The sequence below is a fragment of the Telmatherina bonti genome (genome assembly GCF_933228915.1).
Source record: "Telmatherina bonti genome assembly, chromosome: 13".
Classification (NCBI taxonomy): domain Eukaryota; kingdom Metazoa; phylum Chordata; class Actinopteri; order Atheriniformes; family Telmatherinidae; genus Telmatherina; species Telmatherina bonti.
The window spans coordinates 16,331,227-16,357,536 of record NC_136611.1 but is presented as its reverse complement, the minus strand read 5'-3'; the positions used below and the strand labels follow the sequence as shown (position 1 = coordinate 16,357,536).

General features: G+C 39.3%; 1 protein-coding gene across 3 annotated transcripts in view; it reads right to left on the bottom strand.

The window, feature by feature from the left end:
* Positions 1-26,310, bottom strand: part of pde4d (phosphodiesterase 4D, cAMP-specific) — a gene marked incomplete at its 5' end in the record, with an annotated part of 182,957 nt that overhangs the window by 70,104 nt on the left and 86,543 nt on the right. Inside the window, one exon of one of the 3 annotated variants that reach the window (XM_079251329.1) lies at positions 16,276-16,538. The exons of the other annotated variants lie outside the window; for them this stretch is intronic. Within the exon in view, the coding sequence (XP_079107455.1) occupies positions 16,276-16,538 (263 nt within the window). Of the gene's footprint in view, positions 1-16,275; positions 16,539-26,310 lie in introns of those variants that run through there. 3 annotated transcript variants of the gene reach the window in all.

The following is a 26,310-nucleotide window of genomic DNA, read 5'->3' as shown; positions in this document are numbered from 1 at the left end:
ATATCCCCGGCTCATCAGTGTACCACAGCAGTAATTGTTACAACAGTAGAACAATAGGAATATTGCTTTTAGCCCTGCTATTCTCATTATCAACTTACTTTAACAGCATTTTTTTAATCTAATAAATAATCCATGCATCTTGTTCTTACATGTTATCACTTCGTGAGAGCTGAGACCATACATTAGGACTCAGAAAAGAAAAAAGAATTTATGCTCTTATGCTTAAATAAGTGATTGATTTTGCAGTCCACTTATCTAAAATAATATCATACTTGTAAAAAGAGTACAAAAACTGATTTTCAGGGCATTTGTAGATAGAGATGAAGCATTTATAAAAGAGTTAGATTTATTTAAAAAAAAATAAATAAAGATGGGATTTAACTGAATGTTTGCACATCTCAAATCACCTTGCAAAGCTTAAGAGTAAGTTACTTTTTGCTGCATCATAGCAAAATATACTGGTCAGCAGCTTAAGGAAATAGACTAATGCAGTGCAACTTGCTGACACATGCTAAAATCGACTATCTGATTTATAGTGGATCTTCCATCACTTGCCTCCTTGGCGCATATGATCGACCTTAATGGTCCTCTTGTTTATGTCTGAAGATTTTCTGGCACTTTGCATTATATCAGCATTTATAATACTACATCTCTTAGGGAACACAACTATAACTCCATTCTATCTTAACTGCTCTTATAAATATTGTATCACCAGTCATACTCTATAGTACCAGGCAACTCAAATTCCGTTCTGTGCAGCTCTAAGAAATACAGAGAAAAACTTTTAAAGTTTTCACAATCATTTATAGTTTAATAAGCAAGAGCACAAGAAATGTTTTATGCATGTTATCATGGTGCGATTAGAGCTCTTCCAAGTCTTTAATGAACATTTCCTTCAGTGTGTCCACCAGAATTTAGTGGGGGGACCATGAGATATTTCTGAGCCAAATTCAATGTCTGTGTTTTTGGTTTGTTTCAAGTTGAAAGTGCAATGCTTTTTAACATCCTTAACCCCTTAACCGTCGGCGGCCCGTCCGCAGGCCATTTTCCGTATTTTTTTTTTATATCACGCTCGTACAATATCTTAGACGTTTCCTATTTCAACAAAACTGCGCATGACGCACCGTTAGGCTCTCCCCTTCTGATTGACTCCATTTTTGACCAACTGGATTGATCCATGGTCCTTCCTTAGCAAATAATACCCACTGAGTGTCAACCTAGGTGGTCTCACATATGTTTCCGCTTCCAGACCTCGCCCACCAGCTCTGATGTCAGTTCTGACACCACTGTTGTAAAGACATATAAATTCCTGTCACAGCAATATGCGGCTTTTGTGTGGGGGATGTAAAATGGCTTTAGGGGGTCCATACATAAACATTTGTGACAACGTGAGTACTTGTGTGCATCCGTGTGCAAAAGCAGAGGAAGCCTTTTTTGTCCGCTTTTTCTCCTGTATGAACAACTGCAAAACACGCCAAAAAACAAAAATACACCCGCAAGGAGGTGGTGGAGTCATTTACGCGGAGGGACAGTGATTTTTACAGAGGAAGACGTCTCTGACTGCAGAAGAAGATGCGGTTCCTGAAGGAGAAGAGCATGAAAAGTACACACAAACTTCTATTCGCAGCCACGTTGTCTTTATAAGTCGTTTAGATAAGTAACTCTTTTTTTATGGATCTGGGGGAGGGGACGCTTGTTTACTTGGTGCATCGGGATGGGGGAGGAGGGGATGGGGGTGTTCGCGTTGTTTCCTTGGTTTAGTTTCTTTCTGTCAGTGTATTTACAGAGTTTCTGTTTGGTCTGCTAAAGACGTGGGACCTGGTTTGTTAGAAAACTTGGGGTCTCCATTTGGAGACTCCAAATGGCCACTTTGGGGAGCGTGTGAACATACTTACAGTAAAGCCCTCGTAGAATAATAATTGTGGCAGCTATTGTCACCAAATTTTAACTGGTCATAGGAAAGGCTTCATGGTACTGCTACATCTGATTTTCCAGTCCATATACTCGTCTCTCCATGTGCAGCATGTTGACAAAGTAGAAGAGAAATTCAGACGAGTGAAAAAACCTGAAATTTCTTTGTGTTCCAACTTCAATAACTTTATGCTGGTAACAGTTACAATACATTTGAAAGCTCAGGGTAAAACTTTAGAGTGTGATCTTTATAAAGAGACCATGCTTTTGAATGTACTCCAAAGGGTTCAAGAACAGCATCTAATTTAATTTGAGTATGTCTTTTTCAGGCGTTTTTTGGCATTTTGGGGGGGGTGACTGTTAAGAGGTTAAGAAGCCAGTTTAAGTGCAGTAGATGTTCTTGCCCAATTTTATATGAGCAAACCAAACCACCCAATTCATTCTGGCACAGAAATGTCGCTCTGCTCATACTGGACACATATGTTTCAGTGCTGCAGAATACCAATTTTAGAGATTTAGCATCAGTATTTAGCATATTCTCCTCTGAACAGTGGGAGGCAAAAAGAATATCTGCTTTCTTGCAAAACAGTGTTGAAAATGGCAACTCAACTGGCTTTTCTCCAACAACACTGATAACCATTCTCTAGATGCCTTTCCCAAGCGTAGTCTATTGCAAACAAGTCCAGTCTAAACAAAGCAGTCAATATAGAATCAGGCCACCAACGCAAAAGGCACCAATCCTGCTCTTATTGTTCTACCCTTCTTTTTCTACTCACTCCTCCCTTTTTGTTCGAGATAAGCTTTCTGTCAAATACCATTTTTTGAAAGAAGATTAAGTTGTTCTGGCTTTCAATTTAATTTCACCCCTCCACTGTAACATGAAGGCAAGTGTGCATACAAAAGCAGCATATTACACAAAAAAGCCTGCATGCACAGATAACACAAATCTCAATCGTCAGAATGGCTTTGCAGAGTCTTCATCTTATGAGGTAGTAATGAATAATCATGAATGACTGTAGCTTGATGGTCATTATTTCCCTATAGAAAAAGAAAAGAGAGAAAAGTGGAAAAAAAAAGAAAAATTCTACCAACAAAGCAACAAACTACAAGCAATTAAGTAACTCAGAGTTTGGACTGAAGCTGAGGTGTATGTACCCTTTAGAAAAGGTTGACAAGACATGGAATCAAAACCTCATGCCAAGAAAAGTGGAGGCACACGGTGAAACGGAAAGGTCATCACTCCGCAAATGATAAGAAAGCAGAGGGGGTTTGATCACAATGCTGTTCAACATCTCTGGACATGCAACCTTCCCTCAATGGCACGGTTGGAATGAAGAATTTATATCCAGCTTAGCAGCCTGTTGTAAGACACAAATTAACATTTTTTCCAGCAGGCACTGGATAGTGGATTACTGTGTGATTACTTTTCTTAGAAGCCAATAAGTGACCCAGAAGTGGAAACATCCTGTTATAGCCTTCTGGATTCAACTTCTCTATTTATTGTTTTGCACGATCTCATACTGAGGTGTACACACGTGTGTGTGCATGTCTGTTAGGTGAGATTATGAAGTCAAAGGCTAATCATAACAATAGATAAAGAATATCTAATTCTATATATACAGCTGTATTTTCAATCCAGGCTGCTAGAAATGGCAGAAATTTTCAACATGATTCAGAGATTTCAACACTGTAAAGGAGCCTCTTTTTCTTTTGACAGTCCACAGCTGCAGTAACCATAAGTAACCATATGTAAGTCGCTTTGGATAAAAGCGTCTGCTAAATGACTGTAGAATAGAATAGAATAAAATACTTTCATAGTATTATACTGAAAGTAGAAACCTAAAGGTTATAAGTTTAGGGGGAAGATGCAGGATTGTTTTCAGTGATTGCATCCAGCAATGAGGAACTTTAATTTATGGAGCTTGTACTGTAAGTCTTAGTAACTTATAGTAATCAGAATTTGATCCTGTCCTGGATAAGAACTGAAAATAAACACTCTTCTTGGCCATGCTGAGCTGATATTTAAAGTCAAAGAAAAAATATTTTTGTTATGATTGTAAAAGGTCAGTGTACTGACCTTTTATAATTATAATGGCCAGTTCAACAACAGTAATCTGCAATTCTCTTCTCATTCATCTATTCAAAGTGCCTATTGTGCCACGATTTCTGACCTGACCTTCACATTTCCACAAGATAAACTGACTCTAGCTGAGAGTATATTTTCTAAGTGTCATCACAAGTATTAGTGAGACAATTCACAGCAATCAGTTGTAACACTAAAACAAGATAGATAAAGCGAATAACGCTGTTCATCTTGTTACAGTGCAGTGTTCTGCTGTGAAAATCTGCATCCTAGCATTCACACTGATGCTGCTTTGACACTTTCCACCTACCTGAACATTTCTGTTTACCCATCACACACCCATATATAGCAATGGCATTACCCTACAGTAACAGCATCCCGCAGAAAAATATCAGTGGGCAACTGCATGGACTTCTCTGGAAGGCCTCACAGAGCACCAGAAGGATCTCAAAAGTTCCCAGACATAAATATTAAAAAATCTGGTAGCATCTTTGAGAATCAAGCCCAAACTACAAAGACTCCACCCCACTGGAAAGAAGGAACTGTAGTCAACGTACCAGTACCAAACCTGTCAACACACCAACAGATGTTTTTTGTCCAAGTCTATATTGTGCAACATTAAAGGAGCTCTTTTGGGAGCTGGTGCATAAAAATGTGTCTGTTTTAGAGCGTTGTGGGGGAACTGTGACATAACTATTTCTTGTGTGTTTCCTGTTTCCCTGTTTATACTATGTGTGGGCATTACTGCTGTACCTTTTGCCAAACGAGTCAGCCTTTAAGACTGCAAAGCAGACATTTATTTAACTGATGCATAATCCACAATGTGATGAAAGACAAACAAAAACAGAAACCAACTTGACATTTAAACTTGTTTAAATAAAAAGCAAAAAAAAAAAAAAAAAGGCACAAGACTAAGAATTTAAGTAAAAGTTTACTGTAAGTGAAGAGGGAGCACATCATATCTCTTTCATCTTATAAGCCTTTTTACTCTATTGCAGTTTGACAGTTGCTCCTGGCAAGAGCATCCATTCAAAGCCATATAAGTTGGTTTGAGCCTGTGATATGTTTTAAGCACCTGCCCTGATCCTTTCACTGCAGGTCAATATCCAGACACTCCCAAAAAGCTAGCAAATAGACTGTTAGCTCAGCTGACAGCCCGTCACAACACACAGCTGGTGCTAAAACAAATTCACAAAGCATCATTTCCTCCGAAGTGCATTTCAGAGCGCATTTTAAGTGATCAAAGCAACAACTTATTATCCAACTTGCAAATATGTTCAAGAATAAAGATATGAGCAAAATACCCAGACTTTGAAGAATTTTTGCTGAATATATCATGTGAAATTGTTACTTAAGATAAATGGCTTTCACTTACATAGCACAAATTTGCACTGTTTTAGGTTGTAGAAAAAGCTTTACAATGTGTTTCATTCACTTTTTTATATATAAAGCATTTTTCCCTTAAATATCACCCACCAATCTGATCATATCATGATCAATGTGAAGTTACAGTGTCTTACTCAAGGACACTGTCACATGAAGTGGATTGTGATTAAGCTTCAGCCCTTTAGTTGGAGAATGACCACTCTAACCACAGAGCCACAGTGGTCCCAACAACTGGCAACATGTTGGCGGAAGTTCATATTTTGGGCCTGCAAACACATGACTCAATTTGATTAAAAAAAAATCTTGTTCTTATCCAACCTTAATTAAAGAGCTAAAATCACAAACAGGCATCTGGGACCAACTTTGTTCTGTGGTGTGAGAGTTATCACTACATCCACGCTAACCACCTGCTGAAGAATTATTCTTCCAATAATCTGTTTGCTCAGCTAAAGCTGCCAGTCAAGCATATGGCACATATACCAAAATGACTCTGCAAAGTAAATATCAGCCTCTTTACATGACATTTATTCCCTTTAAAGGTGTCTGAAGCAAACCGTAACACTAGAAACTTCATGAATTAAGGATTTCCTGCAGCACTGTTGTGCACGATAAGCCTAATTCTGGCACCTAATAGATGAAGAGCCATTCAGCGATTGCCGTAAGTCTGAAATCATTCAACATGAGCAATCAGTGCAGGGTTGGAAGTTAAAATAGCCCTTTTAACTGGTGATTTTTTCAACTAACATCGCACCTATGGACATGACACTGGAGTTTCGCCCGCTGTCTGTCATCCTAAAACAGGTAGTTAGTCGCTCACACACAGAATTACTGCTTTAGTAGTATATATGTGAACCTATCCAACACCATCTAAATTTCCTCCATCTCCTTCTCCCTGTGCTTTCTAACTACCATGAAAAACTAGGTGCAGACCAATTACCTCATACTCAGAGCATGCTGTTCATTTTTCATCTTTCATTACTGCATGCAGCGGCACTAAATCAATGCAATCAAAGGAGACAGCCTCAGTGGTCAGACAGACAGCAGAAGACTTGCAATAAGGATGGCTGCTGACACAAACAAGAATACAAACACTTGTTAAAAAGGAAAAAAGGAAGCACACACACAGACATGCATGCATGCATTTGCACAAATTTATGTGCTTCTTTATATAATGCACACACACAAAGGCACCAATGACTCTACCAGATGTATTTGCGCTGTCTATATTTGCACACACGTAATGCACACAAATGCTGGCACATAAAAGATGAAAACCGACTCTCATAAAGAGCAGGATATTGGAAGCAGCTGTGAAAAATGATCAAGGGGTGACATCAATAACAGGACAACGCTCACAACACAGGAGGCAGCTGCATCTTAATTGGACAGGCTCCTCATTAGAACTGCTCGAAATGGACAATGTCTCAACATCGGACAATGTGTAATGCCTCATTTAGACCGACAACACAAGCTGAACTGAAGGACGGTGGGTGGGTTGCAAAAATGAATAAGGAGCAGATGAATATCAACCAAGCAAAAATGCATCTATACATTTAGTTTGTCATCACTCTGTGTATTTCTATAAGACCTAGAAGTGTCTAGAGCCCACAGTCCCTTGAAGCAACCTCCATGTCTTTCTTTTCCATCATATCTGTCCTAACTTATAATCTTATATGTAGCTCTAATAACATACCAGCTCCTGAAAATGTGATATTAGTTGCAGCCAGAAGAACTGTGTGAGCAGCCGCCCGAGGAAGACAAAAGAAAAGGAAAGAGCTGCACGAAGAAAGAGAAGAACACAAAGGCATTTTTCCGTCTATCTAGCCAAGGACAGACTACTGTTTTCACAGAAAATACTGCAAGTTCCATCAGGACAACATTTATTGTCCTTCGAGAACATTTCAAATGATCAGATGGCATCCGAAGTGTTCTGCCTACCAGTTTTACTGTATTTCTTTAGGGTAAACTATATATATGACCCTTGCTCCTTCTCAAATGAGAATAATGAAAAATCCTTTTTTTTGTTAGGAAACAGAAGCAGTGCAGGTTTCAAAAAGGATCTCTAACCACGAACAGTGTCTCAGCGGTGAAAAATATACATTATGACTTGAGAAGGTCATACTTTTTAAATATTGTTTACTCTGCTGAGTCTGCCAACCATATCACGTAAGACCAATGGATTTACCACAGCATTGCATTGTTAATGGATCTCGCCTCAGGCTAATGAGGCTTTTTCTGAGAAAAAGATAGCGAAAGCTTTAGGCCACATCCAGGGGTCCTTTTGAATGAAGACATTTTTCCTTGTGATAATGAGAATCTTCACTGCAAAGTTGTGAAAAAGGACATAAACACAGCCAGTAAGTCTCTGCAGTGGCTGCAAACACATTGGCACAAGAGTGAGTGGTCATCCGCAGTCCATTATAAAGATACTTGTAGCTTCTAACAGCCTCCCTTCACATTGCCAATTTATTTCCCACTTACATCCTCAAGCTTAATTTTTTAATTTTTTTTTGCTGCCCCGCCAGACAGTAACTGAATTCTCCTGTAGCCATAATGTCACAATGTCTGGCACAGAAATCAGCTGAGATATATAACACGGTGAAGAAAAAAAAAAAAAAAAAGATAGGGTACAAGCAAGTCTATTAAAAAGATCAGAAAAAACAGCAGGAAGAAGAAGGCAAAAACATCAGTGAAGGAAAATTAGACAACTAATAGAGAAATAGTTAGATTAAAAAGATAAAAAACAAAAGTTCGATCGACATGTTCAGCAAGCACAGGCAGAATGTTGTTCAATCAAAAAGATATCAACATATGAAAAGGCCTTTGATGAAGCACTGCAGCTGTGGCCTCTTTAGTGCAGATTAATTCTGCCCATGTAATTAATTCTGGTTGTGCAGTATCCACTGTTAAAACACACCTTCATGTGTCTGAACCTGCTGGATGCAAATGCTCGTCGATATACGCCTAACCCATTCATTTTAGCCCACTGTAGACCCCCTGAAGTAAACCAAGCTGTCTCCTAGCACAGCAATGTTAGTTCTCTCACATCTTTTAACAGGTGAAAATACATTTCCTGTGAGTCGGTGTTAGTCTGGCCAATGATTTTCACAGTGTGATAGAATTTGACATTTAATGGACATGAGCCTGACAACCTCTGGCAAAGTGCTAGGCTCAATGATCACAATGTGGAGAAAATGAAAAGCGGAGAGAGGAGACTAAGGGAAACTGAGAATCACATGAACCCTTGTAGACTTATATGTGTTAATCTTGAAACATCCATTTATGGCTTTTTTTTTTTTTTAATCAAAGGGAGCAAAGGTTTGTCTGTAGCCATTTCAGCAGTCACAGAAAAACACATCATCCAGAGAATCACTTGTCTTCAGATTACTCAGTAAGGAAATGTGAGTGGATGTGAAAACACTTTTTGCCTTTTCTGTGATGGCATGACGAGCATTCCAGATAGGGGTGTCATGATACTACAATTAAACACTATGATTTATTAATCTTCAAGATTCCTCAATATTGGCACGTTCTATAGAAAATTAAGTCTGAACCTTAACAGCAGATGAGAACTTCCACACCAAAATGGAAAGTAAGTTGCACCACTACTGAGTGTTGCTACTTATGTTGCTTTGTTTTGGTTCCCTGTGAGTTGCAGAAGTGGCTGTTCGATTGGAACACTGACAGAGGAAGAGAGACTCGCTCCAAACAAAAGGATTAAGGCTCATTGGCTTATAAAGCATAACATTTAATGTTGTAGAGAAGGAAGAAATACATGTAATATATTTCACCACCTGCAGGAATGCCAGCAGCATTTTGTGCTAAAGGCAAAAGCACAATCGTTTGGTCAAATGACTTTAATGTTTAGCGACTGTAACAGGCACTGTAACTCCATCAGGCATCACCAACAATTTTCATAATCGCCACAAAAAGGCAAAGATGGAAAAAAAATGGAAAAATAGTTTCTTTGGGTGAAATATTACTTAAATATCAATATGTAGAACCTTTGTTCATGTTTCTATACAGTGGTTCCATGTAACATGAGAGTGGTTTAAAGATTATTGTGCAATCATAGGACATCAAACTACATAGTAGTAAATTTGAAATTTTTTAATCTCCTGTAGCAGTAATTATAATACCATCCATGGAAATCCTATGGGAAAAAAAAATCACAATCGGTAGTAGCCATAGATTCAGTATCATTTTGTTTTATGGCTGATAAAAAAGATGTTCCCAGGTTTGTGTCACTGCTCTGAGCTCTATTTCAACAAACTTATGATGGGCTGAACACTCATACTGTACTGGACTTAAGAAATCTTCTTTTGTTTTTCATTTTTAACATTTACCTGAGAAGTTTCTTGTTTTTTCATTTACATTTTGACATTTAAAAAGTTTGTTTTACAGCTTTAATAGAATATGAGGGGCACATTTATGGGAATGATTATTTGTATAAAAGGTCATCCTGTTTGTATAACTTTTTTAAATGGCCAATGATTGTAAGCTACACATAAATAAGAAAGCACAATCCCCTTAGATCTCTCTTTTTCCAACTCTTTCTGTCATGACAGGGCAAGTGTATTTGTACAGCACATTTCATGTACAAAACAATTCAAAGTGTTTCACATAAAAACATCAGATGTTGTAAAGAGAAGACAGCACAAATAGTCACACAGTTATGCAATTTTTTTTCTTTTTCATGTCAACTAACAGACTCTGACACCACCTCAGAATACAAATCAACCTGAGTCTTGTCTCTTCGCAAATAGGTTTCTAGAAGGAGTGTGTATGTATCCACTGGCTTATGTTTGAGAATCATGTACATGTCCCTGATTAGTATAAATCTGTCTCTTTACAAATGAAGAGCCAACGGATTTTGGAGCCTGCACTGGAAGCCCAGTATGGCAGCAATGCCTATAAGCTCATATGTATGCAAATCATAGGCGATGTATTCTGCAGGTGTAAAGCAGTGTTTGTGCTGGAACAACCTGGAGAATTCTTTCATACCACACAGAAACACCACATCTGTAACCCAGCGCCACTGGAAAGTAATAGGTGCCACACAAAGTTACAACTCTTTTTTACTACCTAACCCTCCCCAACAAAAAAAAAAAAACCGTTGGATGATTATACAGGCTTATTAATTAAATCTAATAATAGATTATTAGAAATAGCTAAGAGCCTTCATTCTGAAAACTTGCTTGTTAAGGACACACTATGAGGGCTTCATTTAGCTGATGGACAAATCTGTGCTGCAGGGCAGAGAAAACAGAATATTTTCTGAACCACCTCATATTTAATTTGTGTTGACCGAAATGTTGACAGAAAGAGCATCTTGTATCTGAGCCACTGGGAGAATTGTGGTTTCAGGGATTTGCTGAAGGGCATTTTAGGAAAGAAATACTTTATGAATGGTTCGATCAAAAATATACAAACACCCAGTTGGTTATAGCTGTTAAATCATGGCCAACACTCGCTGTTCTGGCCATTATTGAAAGGTATCTACTGAATTAATGATTCTGTCCAAAAATTATATAGGAAAACAATGATACTAGGAGGCAACAAATAACTGTTTTCACACAAATTCAACAACTCTGGATAAGGTGACTACAAGCATAGTTTTGATTACTAAAAACTTTATTGGAAGAGTTTTGTATGTTTTTGACTGAGTGGGTTGGGCTCTTTGTTTTTACTCAAGGAGAGGAAGGTTTTCTTTGAAATGAAGGTTAAAGTAAATCATTTCTGTTTTTTTTGTTTTTTTTTGTTTGTTTTTTACTGACTGTTGTTTGAAAAACTGCATTTAAAACATTTCCCTGTGAAACATGGAGATGGTTGTATGATGGTGGGGACTTGTTTTTCCCACCCATAACAACTTACTGTACTGATGCAAAAGAAATTCAGAACTGCACTGGTGAATTAAAAGAAAATTGTTTCTTTCAACTTAGTCTCAATTTCAAATGAGTTGTAAAGCAGCACAAAAATCCTATGTACATATTAATTAGCTATAAATGGTTGCAAAATAGTAATTTTTTTATATTTTCTAAAGAAAAAGAAATGGTCTTGAAGGACATTAAGTTCCTTTGAGGAACTCTTCCAACAGTTCATTGTACAGAACTGTTTTGTTCTCAAAACAAATCTATCTAAGCAAAAGCAGGGCTGATTATGAATTTAGATAGTAAGTTTAATTATTATCAACTATGGACGCACAGAGATTTGTAATATTGGATTATATTTCTGAATAAAAAAGTAACTGTGTATATATTTTTGTCTCTTTTCAAAACTAGATGGGTAAGTTGGTAAGGTTAGAGAATGATTATTCTTATCTAAATGTATGCATCATAACGTGATTCGGATGTAAAGCGATTTTGCGCGGACGAGAGCCCTTGAACAACAATTACTGTAGGAAGCTACTGTAGAATGAAAATGAGAGAAAATGGCAGAGAAAGCAATACAGTGAAATTGCATAAGAAAAGTGGTGATATAACAAAGTGAAGAGAATCGTGCTCTGCCTAGATTAGCATCATCGCTTTTAGCTTTAGGTCCTCTACTCCCACACTATTCCTCTCTTTTACCCTGTCTTTCTGCATCTTCTCCAAACTGCCATCCTTACATCTACTCAAGCATCAATCATTGATCACTTATCCAGCTATCTATCATTCATCTCACGTCAACATTCGGCCATCCCCTCCAAAAAAACTCCTTATTCAGACCAGTCAGCCAGGTTGGACAAACTTGTAAAACCACAAATCACAGCAAACTGGACAAACCACGGCAACTCGTTATTCCACCCTTGAAACCATGCTCTGCGCTTACATAAAGAAACACTTGCACTGTTGCAATGCAGCATCAGAATCCATTGTGAAACAGCCTCAGAAATATCTCAGGGTCAGAGAGGGAAAGTTAAATACAAGATATCAGAGTTATTCTGGTCGAGAAAATACAACAATAGAGTCATGAGTCACTTTCATTGGAAGGAAGACTGCACCATTCTGTATGTACAGTGCTACTGAAAAGCAGAAAAGATATGGTAAATCATGTCTTTTAAAAAGGACACATTTAATCATTTCTATTAATGATAATGCAGCATTTTATAAAGAGATTGATCTGTGAAAGGACCATAAATTATTTGTCAACCTTATGATATAAAAGTCACTCCTCCTGTGCATAAGAATACAAAGGTAATTACATTTGAGGGAATTCATTCATTCATTCATTCATTCATTACTTATCCCAACTGCTCAGTCCAATTAGGGGTCACAGGGGAGCTGGAGCCTTTCCCAGCAGTCTTTGGGCGAGAGGATGGGGTACACCCTGGACAGGTTGCCAGTCCATCGCAGGATTTGAGGAAATTATTTGGCAAATACTGAGCCATCAACTTTGGCACCAAACACATTAATGACTGAATCATTTAAACTATGGCAATAATAAAACGGGTAAGCCATCTGATATCATAAATTACCCTAATGGTTGGCAAATCTAATACTGTAGACTGTTTAATATCAAAGCAGAACAATAAAGTTCAGCTCATTTATTTATTGCCATCAAACTTCCATCATATTATCACTTATTTTTAACCATTGTGACTTTTAGTTTCAAATGTCACGTAAAAAAGCGATTCAAATAACTCTCTGTTCACAAAAAATATGGGAAAATTTTTAAGTAATTGCAAATAAATCCAATTCAATATTTTCAAAACAAAGAAGCCAATCAGCTTTGGGAATGAATCGTCCCAAGTATTCTCAAAGTGACAGTAAAACAATTTGTGAACACTTTTCACATTGTTGTGTGCCCTATAAGAATAACTGTGCTGTACATCAGACCAATTGGTCCATGGAGGAGGAATTTCTTGTTAATGAAGTGTAGAGTGGAGCCGCTTAGGACTGCGTATGTCACCAGATTTACACCGCAGCAGCCCTGTGAGTCCCTGCAGCTGTAAAACAATGAGGAGGTGATTGGAGTAAATTACACTGCACTTGTCAACCTCCACACTGCTCACTGCCATTTTATGGTGTCTCTGTCTTGCAAACAAATTGTCTCTCTCTCCCCTGGTTGACACATCCACAGACAGACAGCTATTTTTCTCCAAAGTTCACACAATCATTTTGTCTCTGCATGACATTGTCAGCCACTTTTTTCAAATGTCAAGGGAAAACAACAGGTGCATGACCAACAAGTTAAACACCTATTACAGGGTCATTCACTTTATACATTAGCATTTTGTTATTGTACCTTTAATTTGATCTTTTCATCGCGAGGAAGAAAAGGCTTTCCTAAGGATCAGGTTAAAGTAAAATGTCATTCATTCATATTAAATATAGCACTCCAACTCAATCTGTTGGTTTCCTTATATAGGCTATTATGACTTGGCTTTCATTATGTTTTTCTTTCCTGTCTGTAAAGCGTCTTGAGATGGCATTGCCGTGATTTGACGCTATATATAAAGTTGAATTGAATTGAAGCACCAAAGTATGAACACCAGAAAGAGCATTTTATGTTTGTGATTGACATTACATGAAGGCATTTTAAGCTGAAATATCTTTATTTTTACATCAACAGGCCGACAGCAAGGTTTTCCATGTTTACTGGCTAATCTGTAGCTTTAACGCAGTGTAGTATCACCTTAAACCAAAGTGAGGCGTACACATGTTTACATGTTTCAGTAGTTTCATGAACAATGTGCAAAAAGAGAAGATAAAATATTTAGATTTTTGTTTGTTTGGTTGTTTTCTCAGGGGAAATAAATGTTGCCCTATTTTGACAACTATTGTCTGGAAAGATACATCATAATCTCCATCTCTGGGACATAATCCACGCTTCTGGCACACTGTCAGTAAGTAGATAAATAGTCATTACAGCTGGTGTAGCGGTCCATGGCACAGGGAGATGATCTCCATGGGCATGCAATGTTGATTGTTTTTATTATTATTATTATTATTATTACGATTTTTATTCTTTTTTTTATTATTTTATTATATCAACATTAGTTATCTATCTATTTAGCTATCTAATCTAATCTAATCTAATCTAATCTATGATCGTCAGATGTTAAAATCAAAATGACTCCACTGCCATAGCACTTGAGTCAGACTATTTCTCATCATTGAACTGTGTAATCAGTTTGATTATGTAAGTGGCAGAATGATGTGGTGCAACCATTTTTCTAGTACACACATGCAGCCATATCTAATGAATTAAATATAAACCACAGAGACACCCATAAGTTGGTGTCTCTATGAGCAAACTGATGCCAACTGTTTACGTGGTGTTGTATGTGCACGAGGTATGGAAAAGGTAGCTTTAGTAATGTAGGATCAGACTGATCTGATAACATGTAATGCTCTTTGTTCTTATACACATGTACAGGTGTGTCATTTCAAATATGTACAATATATTCCCTTATCGTTGAACAGAAATAAAGCTGTTATTCCGGATAACTCTGATCTAACTATTCTGACATTCTTATAAGAAAAATTATCAGTTTTCACAAAACTTTATTTTAATAATTTAATTTTATTAGTGACTGGAGGACACAGTAGCCTCACTTTTGTTGAAATCTGCCAAACCAAAACCCAATGTTCATGTAGACTTCAAATGCTATATGAGTAATGAACTGGAGGGAAAAAGGAAAGCAAATGCATGATAAGAAATAACAAAAACAAACAGAAAAGAATTGTAAAAAATAAAAAAAACAATTTCAGGGGGAAAAAGAGAGGAAAGAAGTTTAAGATGGACAATTTTTGCATTTAATTTCAGGTTGTTTACATATTTACTGCTTTTTCTTTCCTTTTTCTGGTTGGTTAGATTTTTTTCTCTTTTTTCCTTTTTTAACATTGCAGACTGCAAAACTGTAAAACTGATTATGCTTAGCTTCATGGAACAACCAAAATATTCCAAATTTAACTGTGAACCTGGACTTAAATAGCTGAATGAAGTATTACTAATGTGTCTGAGAACTGATGAATTTATGAATTACATCATTAGCCTGATCCTGATGTCACAAAGAAAGCGTCTGTAAAAGAAGAGATTGGAAGCTGTAGAATTAGGGACTCAAGCAAAAGATGGAGAGGGGTCGTAAAAAATGGAGAGGCTGATGAAAATGGTCGGGGGTGGGGAGAAGGCGATGACTTAATTGGTATTTGGGGAGAAAAAATGAGAGCGCAGAGGAAAAGAAGGGTGCAGAGCAGAATAGATATGAGTGAAAGGAAAGGGATGAGGTTTAGGCGAATGCAACACAGAGTGATAGACAGCCAGGAATAGAAAAGAAATTAATTGGCAAAAAACTGCAGGCAGGCAGATGTGGCAAGAATACCACTGCATAGTGGAGTAAATGCAGCAATGCAAGACTTCCTTTAATATCTGCCTAATAAGCAAACCCTCATGTGGCTTTTCTCTTCACATATTTAGATCACATGGAGGTAAAAGCAGACAAAGTATCGGTGGGGTGTGCAGGGGCTAGCAGAAATGTGGAACAGAAATGTAAATAAGTAATGGACTCATAAAGAAGGGAAAGTGAAGAGACACTGGAATAGAAATTAAGCTCGACAGTGAAGAAGAGCAAAGCAGAAACTCATTATCTAAAGGTGAAAAGAGGGTTTCCTAGGAGATTTCATATGAAGAACCTACATGGGAGATTTGCTGACACATCCTCCTGCCATTTCTGTGAGGGGAAAGCATTAAAGTTAAACTGCAAACAAAGTTTAATTACTCAAAGAGCTTATCGCTCTGCTGCCTCCCTTGCAAACACTGTTCCACAAACAAAGCGCTAACCTTGAAAGTTTGCAACGTGTGTGGTTAAAAGCACATGTTGTCTAACAAAAAGCAAACACATTGGCTTTATTAGCCAATGCAGCACCCCATACACAGCCAACACTCTGAACATCTGTACATTTAATGCTCACCAGGTGTGTGCAACAGTAAAGCGCCTCTGTTTGTGGATGTTGTTGTTGAGCAACATGCGGCGAAGGAGTCGCGGCGAGTTGCGTGGAGAAAGGCGGGGGGAGATGGACGATGGCGACCGCCGATGTCCTCGTGGCCTCTCCGGCTGGAGCAAGTTCTCCCGCAGGATCTTCACCAGGTCTTCATTCAAGCCGGAGTGTTTGGGCATGGGGGGCACTGCCAGGGTGTCCTGGTGGGTCACCCCCATGCCTCCTTGTTGGGCCATGCCTACCCCGGCTTCACCACCGAGACCTCCACAAGCAGCCAAATAAATGAGCACTGAAGGCAGTCTCAGGAAATCAGAGATTAAGTAATTTCCGTACCAGAGGTATGCTTCTTCTCTGCTAAGAGTCACAGTTAAGAAATCTGTTAAAAAAAAAAAAAAAAAAAAAAAGAAACTCCTCCGGGTGATGAACTGAAAAAAGATCTCTCCTGGAAATTTCTCACTCTAGTACCTCCCTTTGTGCAAAAGCAAAGGGAATAAAACAGAAGAAAGGTGCTGGCTCTCTATTTTTTCATCTTTACCGAAGCCACCAGAAGAACTGAAGCACTGAGAGCTGCTGCCTTTGTCTCCTCTACACTGAATGTCTGCGGTGAAAGTACGAGGGAGATGAGGAGGGCAAGATGAAAGAAGGCAGGAAGGAGGGTGGGATGCGAAGCCGGGAATTCCATTTCAGCTTTCTCTCCTCCAGGCCTACAGGAGGACTCCACACAATCCAGTGAAATTGAGCCCTGCAAGACTTTAAGTGTGTTAATTCAGCCTATTTTAGCCAGGAGTTGTCTTGTAAAAGTCTAACGCAACCTGTACAGCTTCAAGGATGTAGAAAAAAAAAGAAAAAAAGGGGGAAAAAAATCATGTCCAATATGGCCCAATCGAATAATATTTAGCAGAATTCTGTTCCATCCACTCGAAGCAATTTATCTTTCCTTTCTTTCTCTTCCTACTCAGTGAGACTGACTGCTGAGTGCAGCCAGTTTATAAGCTACTGATCCTTTAGAGCTGAGCGGAGCGTGAGCATGTGTGAGTGTTTGAGAGAGAGAGTGAGAGAGTGCGTGCATGTGTGCTTGAGTGTGAGTGTACACAATAGAGAGGAGGAGAAGAGTGAGGAATATAAAGAAGAGATGTTAAGCATTAGAAACACTGTACAAAAATGTTGTATGCATACCTGTGTCTGGTAAGTCCAGGCACAAGCATCTGTGAACATCTGTGCACCCAGTCAATGACGCCATGTGGTTAATCTGACTTACAGTTGCATTCGGTAGAAGAAACAAGGAGTGTTACAACACACCACCCAACCAACCAAAAAATGTCTGCGTTATATCTGATAGCCTCTCTCATCTTCCACCCAGCAATTGATGCATTATATTGCATCAATAAACTGTATTTATGTTGAACCAATTTTTGTGCATCCCATTGTTTACCATTAGAGATCCTAAAACTGTTTATGAAAGTCTAGATAAGAACTAACTTCTTTTTATTTTATTAGCATTAGGGTAACATTTCTTTGCAGATATATACATATACATACATATGTATCTGGATAGTCACATATATACATACAAAAATATATACATGCACATGTACATACAAAGCTACATAAAAAAGAAAATAATAATAATAAAAAATAAATATTAGCTTTAAATGGTTTAGTAGTTCTTACCAAGACTGCTGATATCTGAAACATCAGAATACGAAACAAACGTGCAAAAGAAATTGATTAGCAGTTCAGTTTTAGCAGTTGTACTTTACCAGTACAGGGCAGCTATAAAACTATAGCATTATGAATTCAAGCCACTCCTCATCTAGGCATTCCTGATATGCAGCTGCACAAAAAAAAAAATGAAAACACAGATCCAGACAGACAGAATCTCTCTCTGGTTACACTTTTCATTCCAGAGATTAAAGGAAACAAGACTAATGTGCTTCTGACTTACACAGCCACAGCTGATGGTATGGAGGCTATGCTAAAGTGCCGGTAGTGTATGACCTCATTGTCAGCATCAGCATTTATATTTACATACTCACAGTAGCAATGATTGTGTTCAGTTCACTGGCGGCTTTTTTTGATTGTCATTATAGTTCAGTGTTAAAATGTGAACACTTTTAAGCATTAACCCAGTTCAGCTGAGGTTATTGGAGGCATCATTAGTTTAGCAAAATCTGACTTTATTGTGACACAAATGGAGAACTCAAGGTGATTAGGATCCATCCCAGTGGAAACACCTATATCTCATGCCATTTTATCTTCTACACATTGAGACTTAGTTAACTTTTTCACAATTTGACAGAATGACAGGCGATAGGGCTGTGACAATATGCTTTTGTCCCGATTCAATTCAATTCTACTTTTTTTGGGTGCCGATTTGATTTAAATAGCGATTCTCATGCTTCTTTGATATTGCTGATTTTAGAATTTTAAAAAAAATGTACAAAACTTGCTAGTCATTTTTGTTAGTTTCAATTAGGAAAAAAACAACACAGTAGCCAGAGCATCATTGTGCTGCTATAATGCCCAAGAAGACAAGTAAAAGGATCAATAAAAACAATAAAAATGACAAAAATCTTATAACTTATTTGTTTATTTGAAAAAAAAATCTATTTTTTAGTTTGAAAAGAATTTATTTTAAAATTGTGAATCAAAAAATCCAGATATTTGATTTTTTTCAATTAGATTTCCAACCCCTAAGAGGTGGTAGATGAACTTGGCAGAAAGTGGTACATCAGCCAAATGGCACATTTAATGCAGCATTATTGGCCTCTAATTTATCCTCCCACCATGAGTTTCCTTAGGGTGCAGTCACACCAGGATAGTTAGCCCCAGTATGATTTTTGATTCTAAGATGCCAAGGAGGTTATGTTTTTACAGGCAGTGAGCCGTAACAGCGTTTTGATCCAAGAATTTTTTAAAGGATTCTTTAACATTGTGCCAGGCAGAGGTTTGCGTTCTCTGAGTACTTTTCTAGTTTTAGTCTGTTACTCTACAAAAAGCGTGGGGCGACAAGAAGCACTGTGTTTGGTCAAACACTTGGGGTGGGCATTTTTAATGCGGAAAGGTGTGAAGAAGAATGTAACTCCTGACTATCTGCTCATGGAAGGTTGAGCAGACAATTTTAATCAAGCTGCATCTCTCGGATATCAGTAACTCTCCAAACTCTCCTGGTGTGTCAACCCCGGCCCTCAAGGGCCACTGTCCTCCAGGTTTCTGTTCCCTGCTTCGACACACCTGATTCAAATCAAAAGTGATCCACAGTAACACCTGGGAATATCCTAAAAGCCACATGGCAACATTGATGCAAGCTGAATCCAACTGGAACAACTCTTCACAACATTATAATATCCTAACAACCAACAACGGAGCCTACAGTCATTAACTTTGCACCAGTGTGATGTTCTTTTACAGCTTACCATACCAATCCAGCACATCCTAAATGCACAGAAGTCTAACCAGCAACTGGTGGAGCCAAATCTTGGTAACCATCTATCAACAGCTTCATACATCACAGTATCTGGGAACAATAAGAAAACTTAAGAAAAAAAAGAGGAAAGAAGGAAATACAATTGAAATACATGTAAACAGAGTAAAAAGTAGTCTTTATACACCATATCTAACATGATGGTAGCTTTCACTTCATGTTAAAGTCTCTATTTTACATGATCTAAGAGGAAAATGTAGGATTGCAGACCGAGACAGCAGAGGTTTTGGCTCTAGCTCTAAAAAGCATGAAATTTAAAACTGACATACTTGTCAGATCTTACATTCCACTTGCTCAACCATAATGTAGATACTGTACTTCCAGACATATGTGCTACTGTGATGAACAAAAAAACAATCTCCAGTAAGCCTTATCTGCTTATTCTGTCATTCTTGGCATGCTGTGAATAAAACAGTATAAATTCTACAGCATATTTTTCACATCATATCCTGATCCCTCTGCACTGTAACCGCATGGTACTTCTTCATATACTCAGCAAAAATAATGTACGTCCTGCTGTCAAGTACATGTGTGATCATTGTGTGCAGACTAACTCTAACCTAATTCTTCAAATATTCTCTGGTATATAAAATGATATGATTCAGTCTTCAGATGGTGGGAGGTAGCCAAAGTACCCGGTAAGAACCCACACATAAACAGGGAGGACATACCCCCGCCCCCCACCCCCATATATATTATATATGGGGGTGGGGGGCGTTATATATTGTATTGTATTGTATTGTATTGTATTGTATTGTATTACATTATATTATATTATATTATGTCTGTGATGATACGCTTTTGTCCCGATTCGATTCGATTCCGATTTGTTGGGCGCCGATTCAATTTAAATTGCGATTCTCATAATTCTTCAATATTGCTAATTTCCCAAATCCCAAAAATAAAATCCCGATTTTCAATTTTTCAATTCGATTTTCCCACCCCTATATATATTATATTATATTATATTATATTATATTATATTATATTATATTATATTATATTATATTATATTGTATTATATTGTATTATATTATATTATATTATATGCACCCATGCACTCTCATGGGTGCGTGTGTGTGTGTGTGTGTGTGTGTGTGTGTGTGTGTGTGTGTGTGTGTGTGTGTGTGTGTGTGTGTGTGTGTGTGCAGGTGTCATGTTATTATGCAGTATTTGTATTTGAAAACCAACATCCAGAAGTTCACAAACAGTGGTGGGAAATTTAAGCTGCTTTTGTATAACATTTTATCATGTTAACTTTTGGAAAACAATATATAACTATTGAGGGCTGCACAGTGGCATGGTTAGCACTTTGGCCTCACAGCAAGAAGGTCGCTGGTTCAATCCTTGGCTGGAGCAAGGTTTGGACAGTGGCCTTTCTGTGTGGAGTTTGCATGTTCTCCCTGTGTATGCATGGGTACTCTCCAGGTACTCCAGCTTCCTCCCACTGTTCAAACATGCATGTTAGGTTAATTGGCTAAATTATCTAAATTGCCCACAGAAGGGAGTGTGAGCGTAAGTGGTTGTTTGTCTCTGTGTGGCCCTATGATGGACTGGCAAGCTGTCCGGGGTGTACCCTGCCTTTCACCCTAAGACTGCTGGGATAGGCTCCAGCTTCCCCTGTGACCCTGAATTGGGCTAAGCGCTTAGGAAAATGAATGAATGAATATATCACTATTGGTACATATTGATCATTGGCAAGAACAACAATATTAATATTGGATATCGGGATCGTACAAAACTTTCATATCTGTGCATCTCTAAAATAGACCTTTACTGATATTTCTTATTTCATCATCATTTATTCATCACATAAAATGCACTATTCTGAATAAGTAACACTTAACTAATTATACAAAAAACTCCTAATACAAATCAGTAGAGCTGGATAAGCATGTTTTACAGACAGGTTCTATGCAGCATATCAAAGAGGTGCATGCAAACCTAAGAGCAAAAAGCAGTCCTTAACTTGGTGGCTAGTGTTTTAAGGGTTTTGTTTTTGTTTTTTTTGTTTGTTTTTTGAGAGAGCCAATTTCCTAAAACCAAAAAAACAGGGTGATTAACTTTACTAATAACCTAAAAATGGAATCACAAGGGAATGGGCAAAGAGCAGAAAATCGCAGATCCAGGCCAGAAAAATTACAAACTACAGGCTGCAAAGTTTCAGCAGAGCCTACTTCATGTCTTAAAATGCAGAAACTCTGATTCTATGCTGTAAGACTTATCTTTTAAAATCACACAGAGAACATAATAAATCCTAAGGATCAGCTGGCTTAGTCTGGGACAGAGGCTGGAACTGATTACATTGTTAGTTTGCGCTTCTCCGTAACTATCAAATCCTTAATCGTGGGCTGCTTAAACTTTTACCGTTCCCTGCATAGATGTCAACACCAGCGTGCCTCTGTTGTGAAAGTAAATATGTAGTATTTTCTTGAAGATGGTTTTGTTTATGCGACATTTTGTTCTTGTTGTTGTTTTCACTTATGCAGTGTTTTCTTCTATAGGTTGTTTTCCTATGCAGCATGTTTTTATACACAAAGTGTGTTTGCCCCTGTTGGCCACCATAGTTTTGAGCTGTAAATGATGTGATCGTTCAATCTTAATCTTAGCTTAATGTTTGTGAGCAAAAATGAAGCAAAACAAAAACAAAATTGCTAACAGTAGCATTATGAATGGGAGTTTCAGGGAAGTTCCACATTTGGCATTAACTACAATGTTTTGGACATTATTCTATATTAGTAATGCTTTGACATCCTGAATAAAGGAGATTGATGGGTTAATTTCCCTCCCTTTGGTACTTCAGTGAGGCATCTACAGCAAGTGATAGTAGAGGAGGTGCAAGGGAAAGCATCAGGTCTGTCTCTGATTCTGATCCTCTAAACAACTGAGTCACTCCCCAATACAATCAATGACACTTAAGAGTTAACCAAAAAAAAGAAAATCTCACAATGACAGCATAGTAGCTGCTGAACACTGAGAGGGGTATGTCCATATAGCCCCCACCACAATCTTACTCCTACTACAGAGATGAAAATATCGTTCACTGGTATGATACCTTGCTTTTTACTCTCATGACAAATTCACATCACTGTTTTTATTCTATTTTACTTCTGGACCAAGCCATTCCTCATCTCGTCTCGTTCCATTCTAATTCTGTCTCTTCTTCTCTGATGCTTTGTAATATATATTTTTTCATAACCACTCCCCGTTGCTGAGCATGACGTCTATGAACATTCCCCCCTTGGTTACCACGGGCAACATGGATGGAAAGGGACAAGTGGATTTGCCAAGAACTAATGGCTGAGCGAACAAAAGCAAGAAAAGGTAAGCCAATCCACAGGACAAAGTGAAGCACATCTAGACACTCAAACTGACCTACACCATAAAAACACTGTAATATAGATAAAGAAAAAAAGAAACATTAAAATACCAGCACAGAACACTGCAATGATTAATGACATTAAGGTCCTGACACAGAATAATCTTTAAAAACAAAAAAGCAAAAAGTTTTTTTCTTTCCTATGAGCCTAGATCTAACTGAACAAAACTTAAACCACTCCAGTAAATAAAATAATAACATGAGAATGAAGGCAAAATCTAACTGATGTGTAATACAATACCTTATCAAATAACATTTTTAATGCACAGAAGTCTTCTTACAAAGTAAATTGAACTAAAAACACCCTTTGTGTTAAAAATAAAAACTGCCTGAAGAGTCTCAGGGGGAAAATGATGCTGGTTTCACAAAAGTAGCATTTTGTGTTCGTAACAATGTCTCCTGAAGCTTAAACGTTTTCCCAACAACAGATGTATGATTGATGAAAAACACAAAAAAGCTGATTTTCTTTTTCCTGACTTTAACATGGAGAGAAAAACTGAATGATTTCAGTATGTCGCTTAGCATGTAACCTCGATACAGTGCCTCAGTTTTTGCCATTTAACAAAACTTTGAGAGTCCACTCAAATATATCAGATCTGCATGAAAAAACACAAGCTCTATGCAAAATACAGTTTAATCTGGACAGATTGGATGCCTCTCTTTGGCAGCACACAGCATGCTGTCACCTCACAGAGCACAGTCTGGAGTCTGACTCGGTACTGGCAGAGTGCTTGTTCAGATGACGATCTCTTAGATTTACAACATATACCTGTTGCTATAGTTACCTCTTCAGGTTCATAATTGTTTGGTCTGGTATATGATGGGTGGTGTGACAGTGCTGAAATACTGTTAGATGACTGCAAAGTGCAAAGAGGTGTCAGGCAGTTTTAAAGCAGAGAAAATAAAAATAATCCCTTTAGGGGGATTTTACCAAAAAAAATTTTTAAAGAAAGAGTAAATGCAGGTCATGACAGGCTATAATATTATTTACAAATATCCATCCATCCATCCATCCATCTTCTGCCGCTTATCGGGGAGTCGGGTCGCGGGGGCAGCAGCCTAAGCAGGGAAGCCCAGACTTCCCTCTCCCCAGCCACATTTGACAACTCTGCGGGGGGGATCCCGAGACGTTCCCAGGCCAGCCGAGAGATGTAATCCCTCCAGCGTGTCCTGGGTCTTCCCTGGGGTCTCCTCCCAGAGGGACGTGCCAGGAACACCTCACCAGGGAGGCGTCCAGGAGGCATCCTGACCAGATGCCCGAGCCACCTCAACTGGTTCCTCTCGATGCGGAGGAGCAGCGGCTCTACTCTGAGCCCCTCCCGGATGACCGAGCTCCTCACCCTATCTCTAAGGGAGAGCCCGGCCACCCTGCGGAGGAAACTCATTTCAGCCGCCTGTATACGAGATCTCGTTCTTTCGGTCACGACCCACAGCTCATGACCATAGGTGAGGGTAGGAACGTAGATCGACTGGTAAATCGATCTTCTTTACCACGACAGACCGGCGCAGAGCCCGTATTACTGCAGACGCCGCACCGATCCGTCTGTCGATCTCGTGCTCCATCTTTCCCTCACTCGTGAACAAGACCCCGAGATATTTAAACTCCTCCACTTGAGGCAGGACCTGACTCCCGACCCGGGGAGGGCAATCCACCCTATTCCGGCTTAGGACCATGGTCTCCGATATGGAGGTGCTGATTCTCATCCCAGCCGCTTCACACTCGGCCGCGAATCGCTCAAGCGAGAGCTGGAGATCACGACCAGATGAAGCCAACAGGACCACGTCATCCGCAAAAATCAGGGACCCAATCCTGAGGCCACCAAGTCGGATCCCCTCAACACCTCGGCTGCGCCTAGAAATTCTGTCCATATAAGTTATGAACAGAATCGGTGATAAAGGGCAGCCTTGGCGGAGTCCAACCCTCACCGGAAACGAATCCGACTTACTACCGGCAATGCGGACCAAGCTCTGACACCTGTCGCACAGGGACCGGACAACTCGTACAAGGGGGTCCGGTACCCCATACTCCCGGAGTACCCCCCACAGGAGCCCCCGGGGGACACGGTCGGATGCCTTCTCCAGGTCCACAAAGCACATGTAGACTGGTTGGGCAAACTCCCATGCCCCCTCCAGGACCCCAAAGAGGGTATAGAGCTGGTCCACTGTTCCGCGACCAGGACGAAAACCACACTGCTCCTCCTCAATCCGGGATTCAACTATCCGGCGGACCCTCCTCTCCAGGACCCCTGAATAGACCTTACCAGGGAGGCTGAGGAGTGTGATTCCCCTGTAATTGGAACACACCCTCCGGTCCCCCTTCTTAAAAAGGGGGACCACCACCCCAGTCTGCCAATCCAGCGGTACTGCCCCTGATGTCCATGTGATGCTGCAGAGGCGTGTCAGCCAGGACAGCCCCACAGCATCCAGAGCCTTAAGGAACTCCGGGCGGATCTCATCCACCCCCGGGGCCTTGCCGCCAAGGCGCTTTTTGACCACCTCAGCGACTTCAGCCCCAGAGATAGGAGAGTCTACCCCTGAGTCCGCCAGCTCTGCCTCCTCATCGGAAGACGTGTTGGTAGGATTGAGGAGGTCTTCGAAGTATTCCTTCCACCGACCCACAACGTCCCGAGTTGAGGTCAGCAGCTCCCCATCTCCACTGTACACAGTATTGATGGAGCACTGCTTCCCCCTCCTGAGCCGCCGGATGGTGGACCAGAATCTTCTCGAAGCCGTCCGGAAGTCTTTCTCCATGGCCTTGCCGAACTCCTCCCATGCCCAAGTTTTTGCCTCGGCAACAGCCGAAGCCGCATGCCGCTTAGCCCGCCGGTACCCATCAGCTGCCTCCAGAGTCCCACAGGCCAAGAAGGCCCGATAGGACTCCTTCAGCTTGACGGCATCCCTCACTGTTGGTGTCCACCAACAAGTCCTGGGATTTACAAATATAATATGTTCAAATTTTTTGATGAAGCTCTGTCTCCCTCGAGTGGACGTCTTCGCCTACTGTCAGAAACTGCAGCTGATTCAGCAAACAACCATAATACACAGAAAACGTTGGCTTGCCTCACGGATAAATAGATGACAACAGTCATTATTTAGCTTCATATAAGAATAACTAATATTCATTGATTTTAGAAACACTTCATGC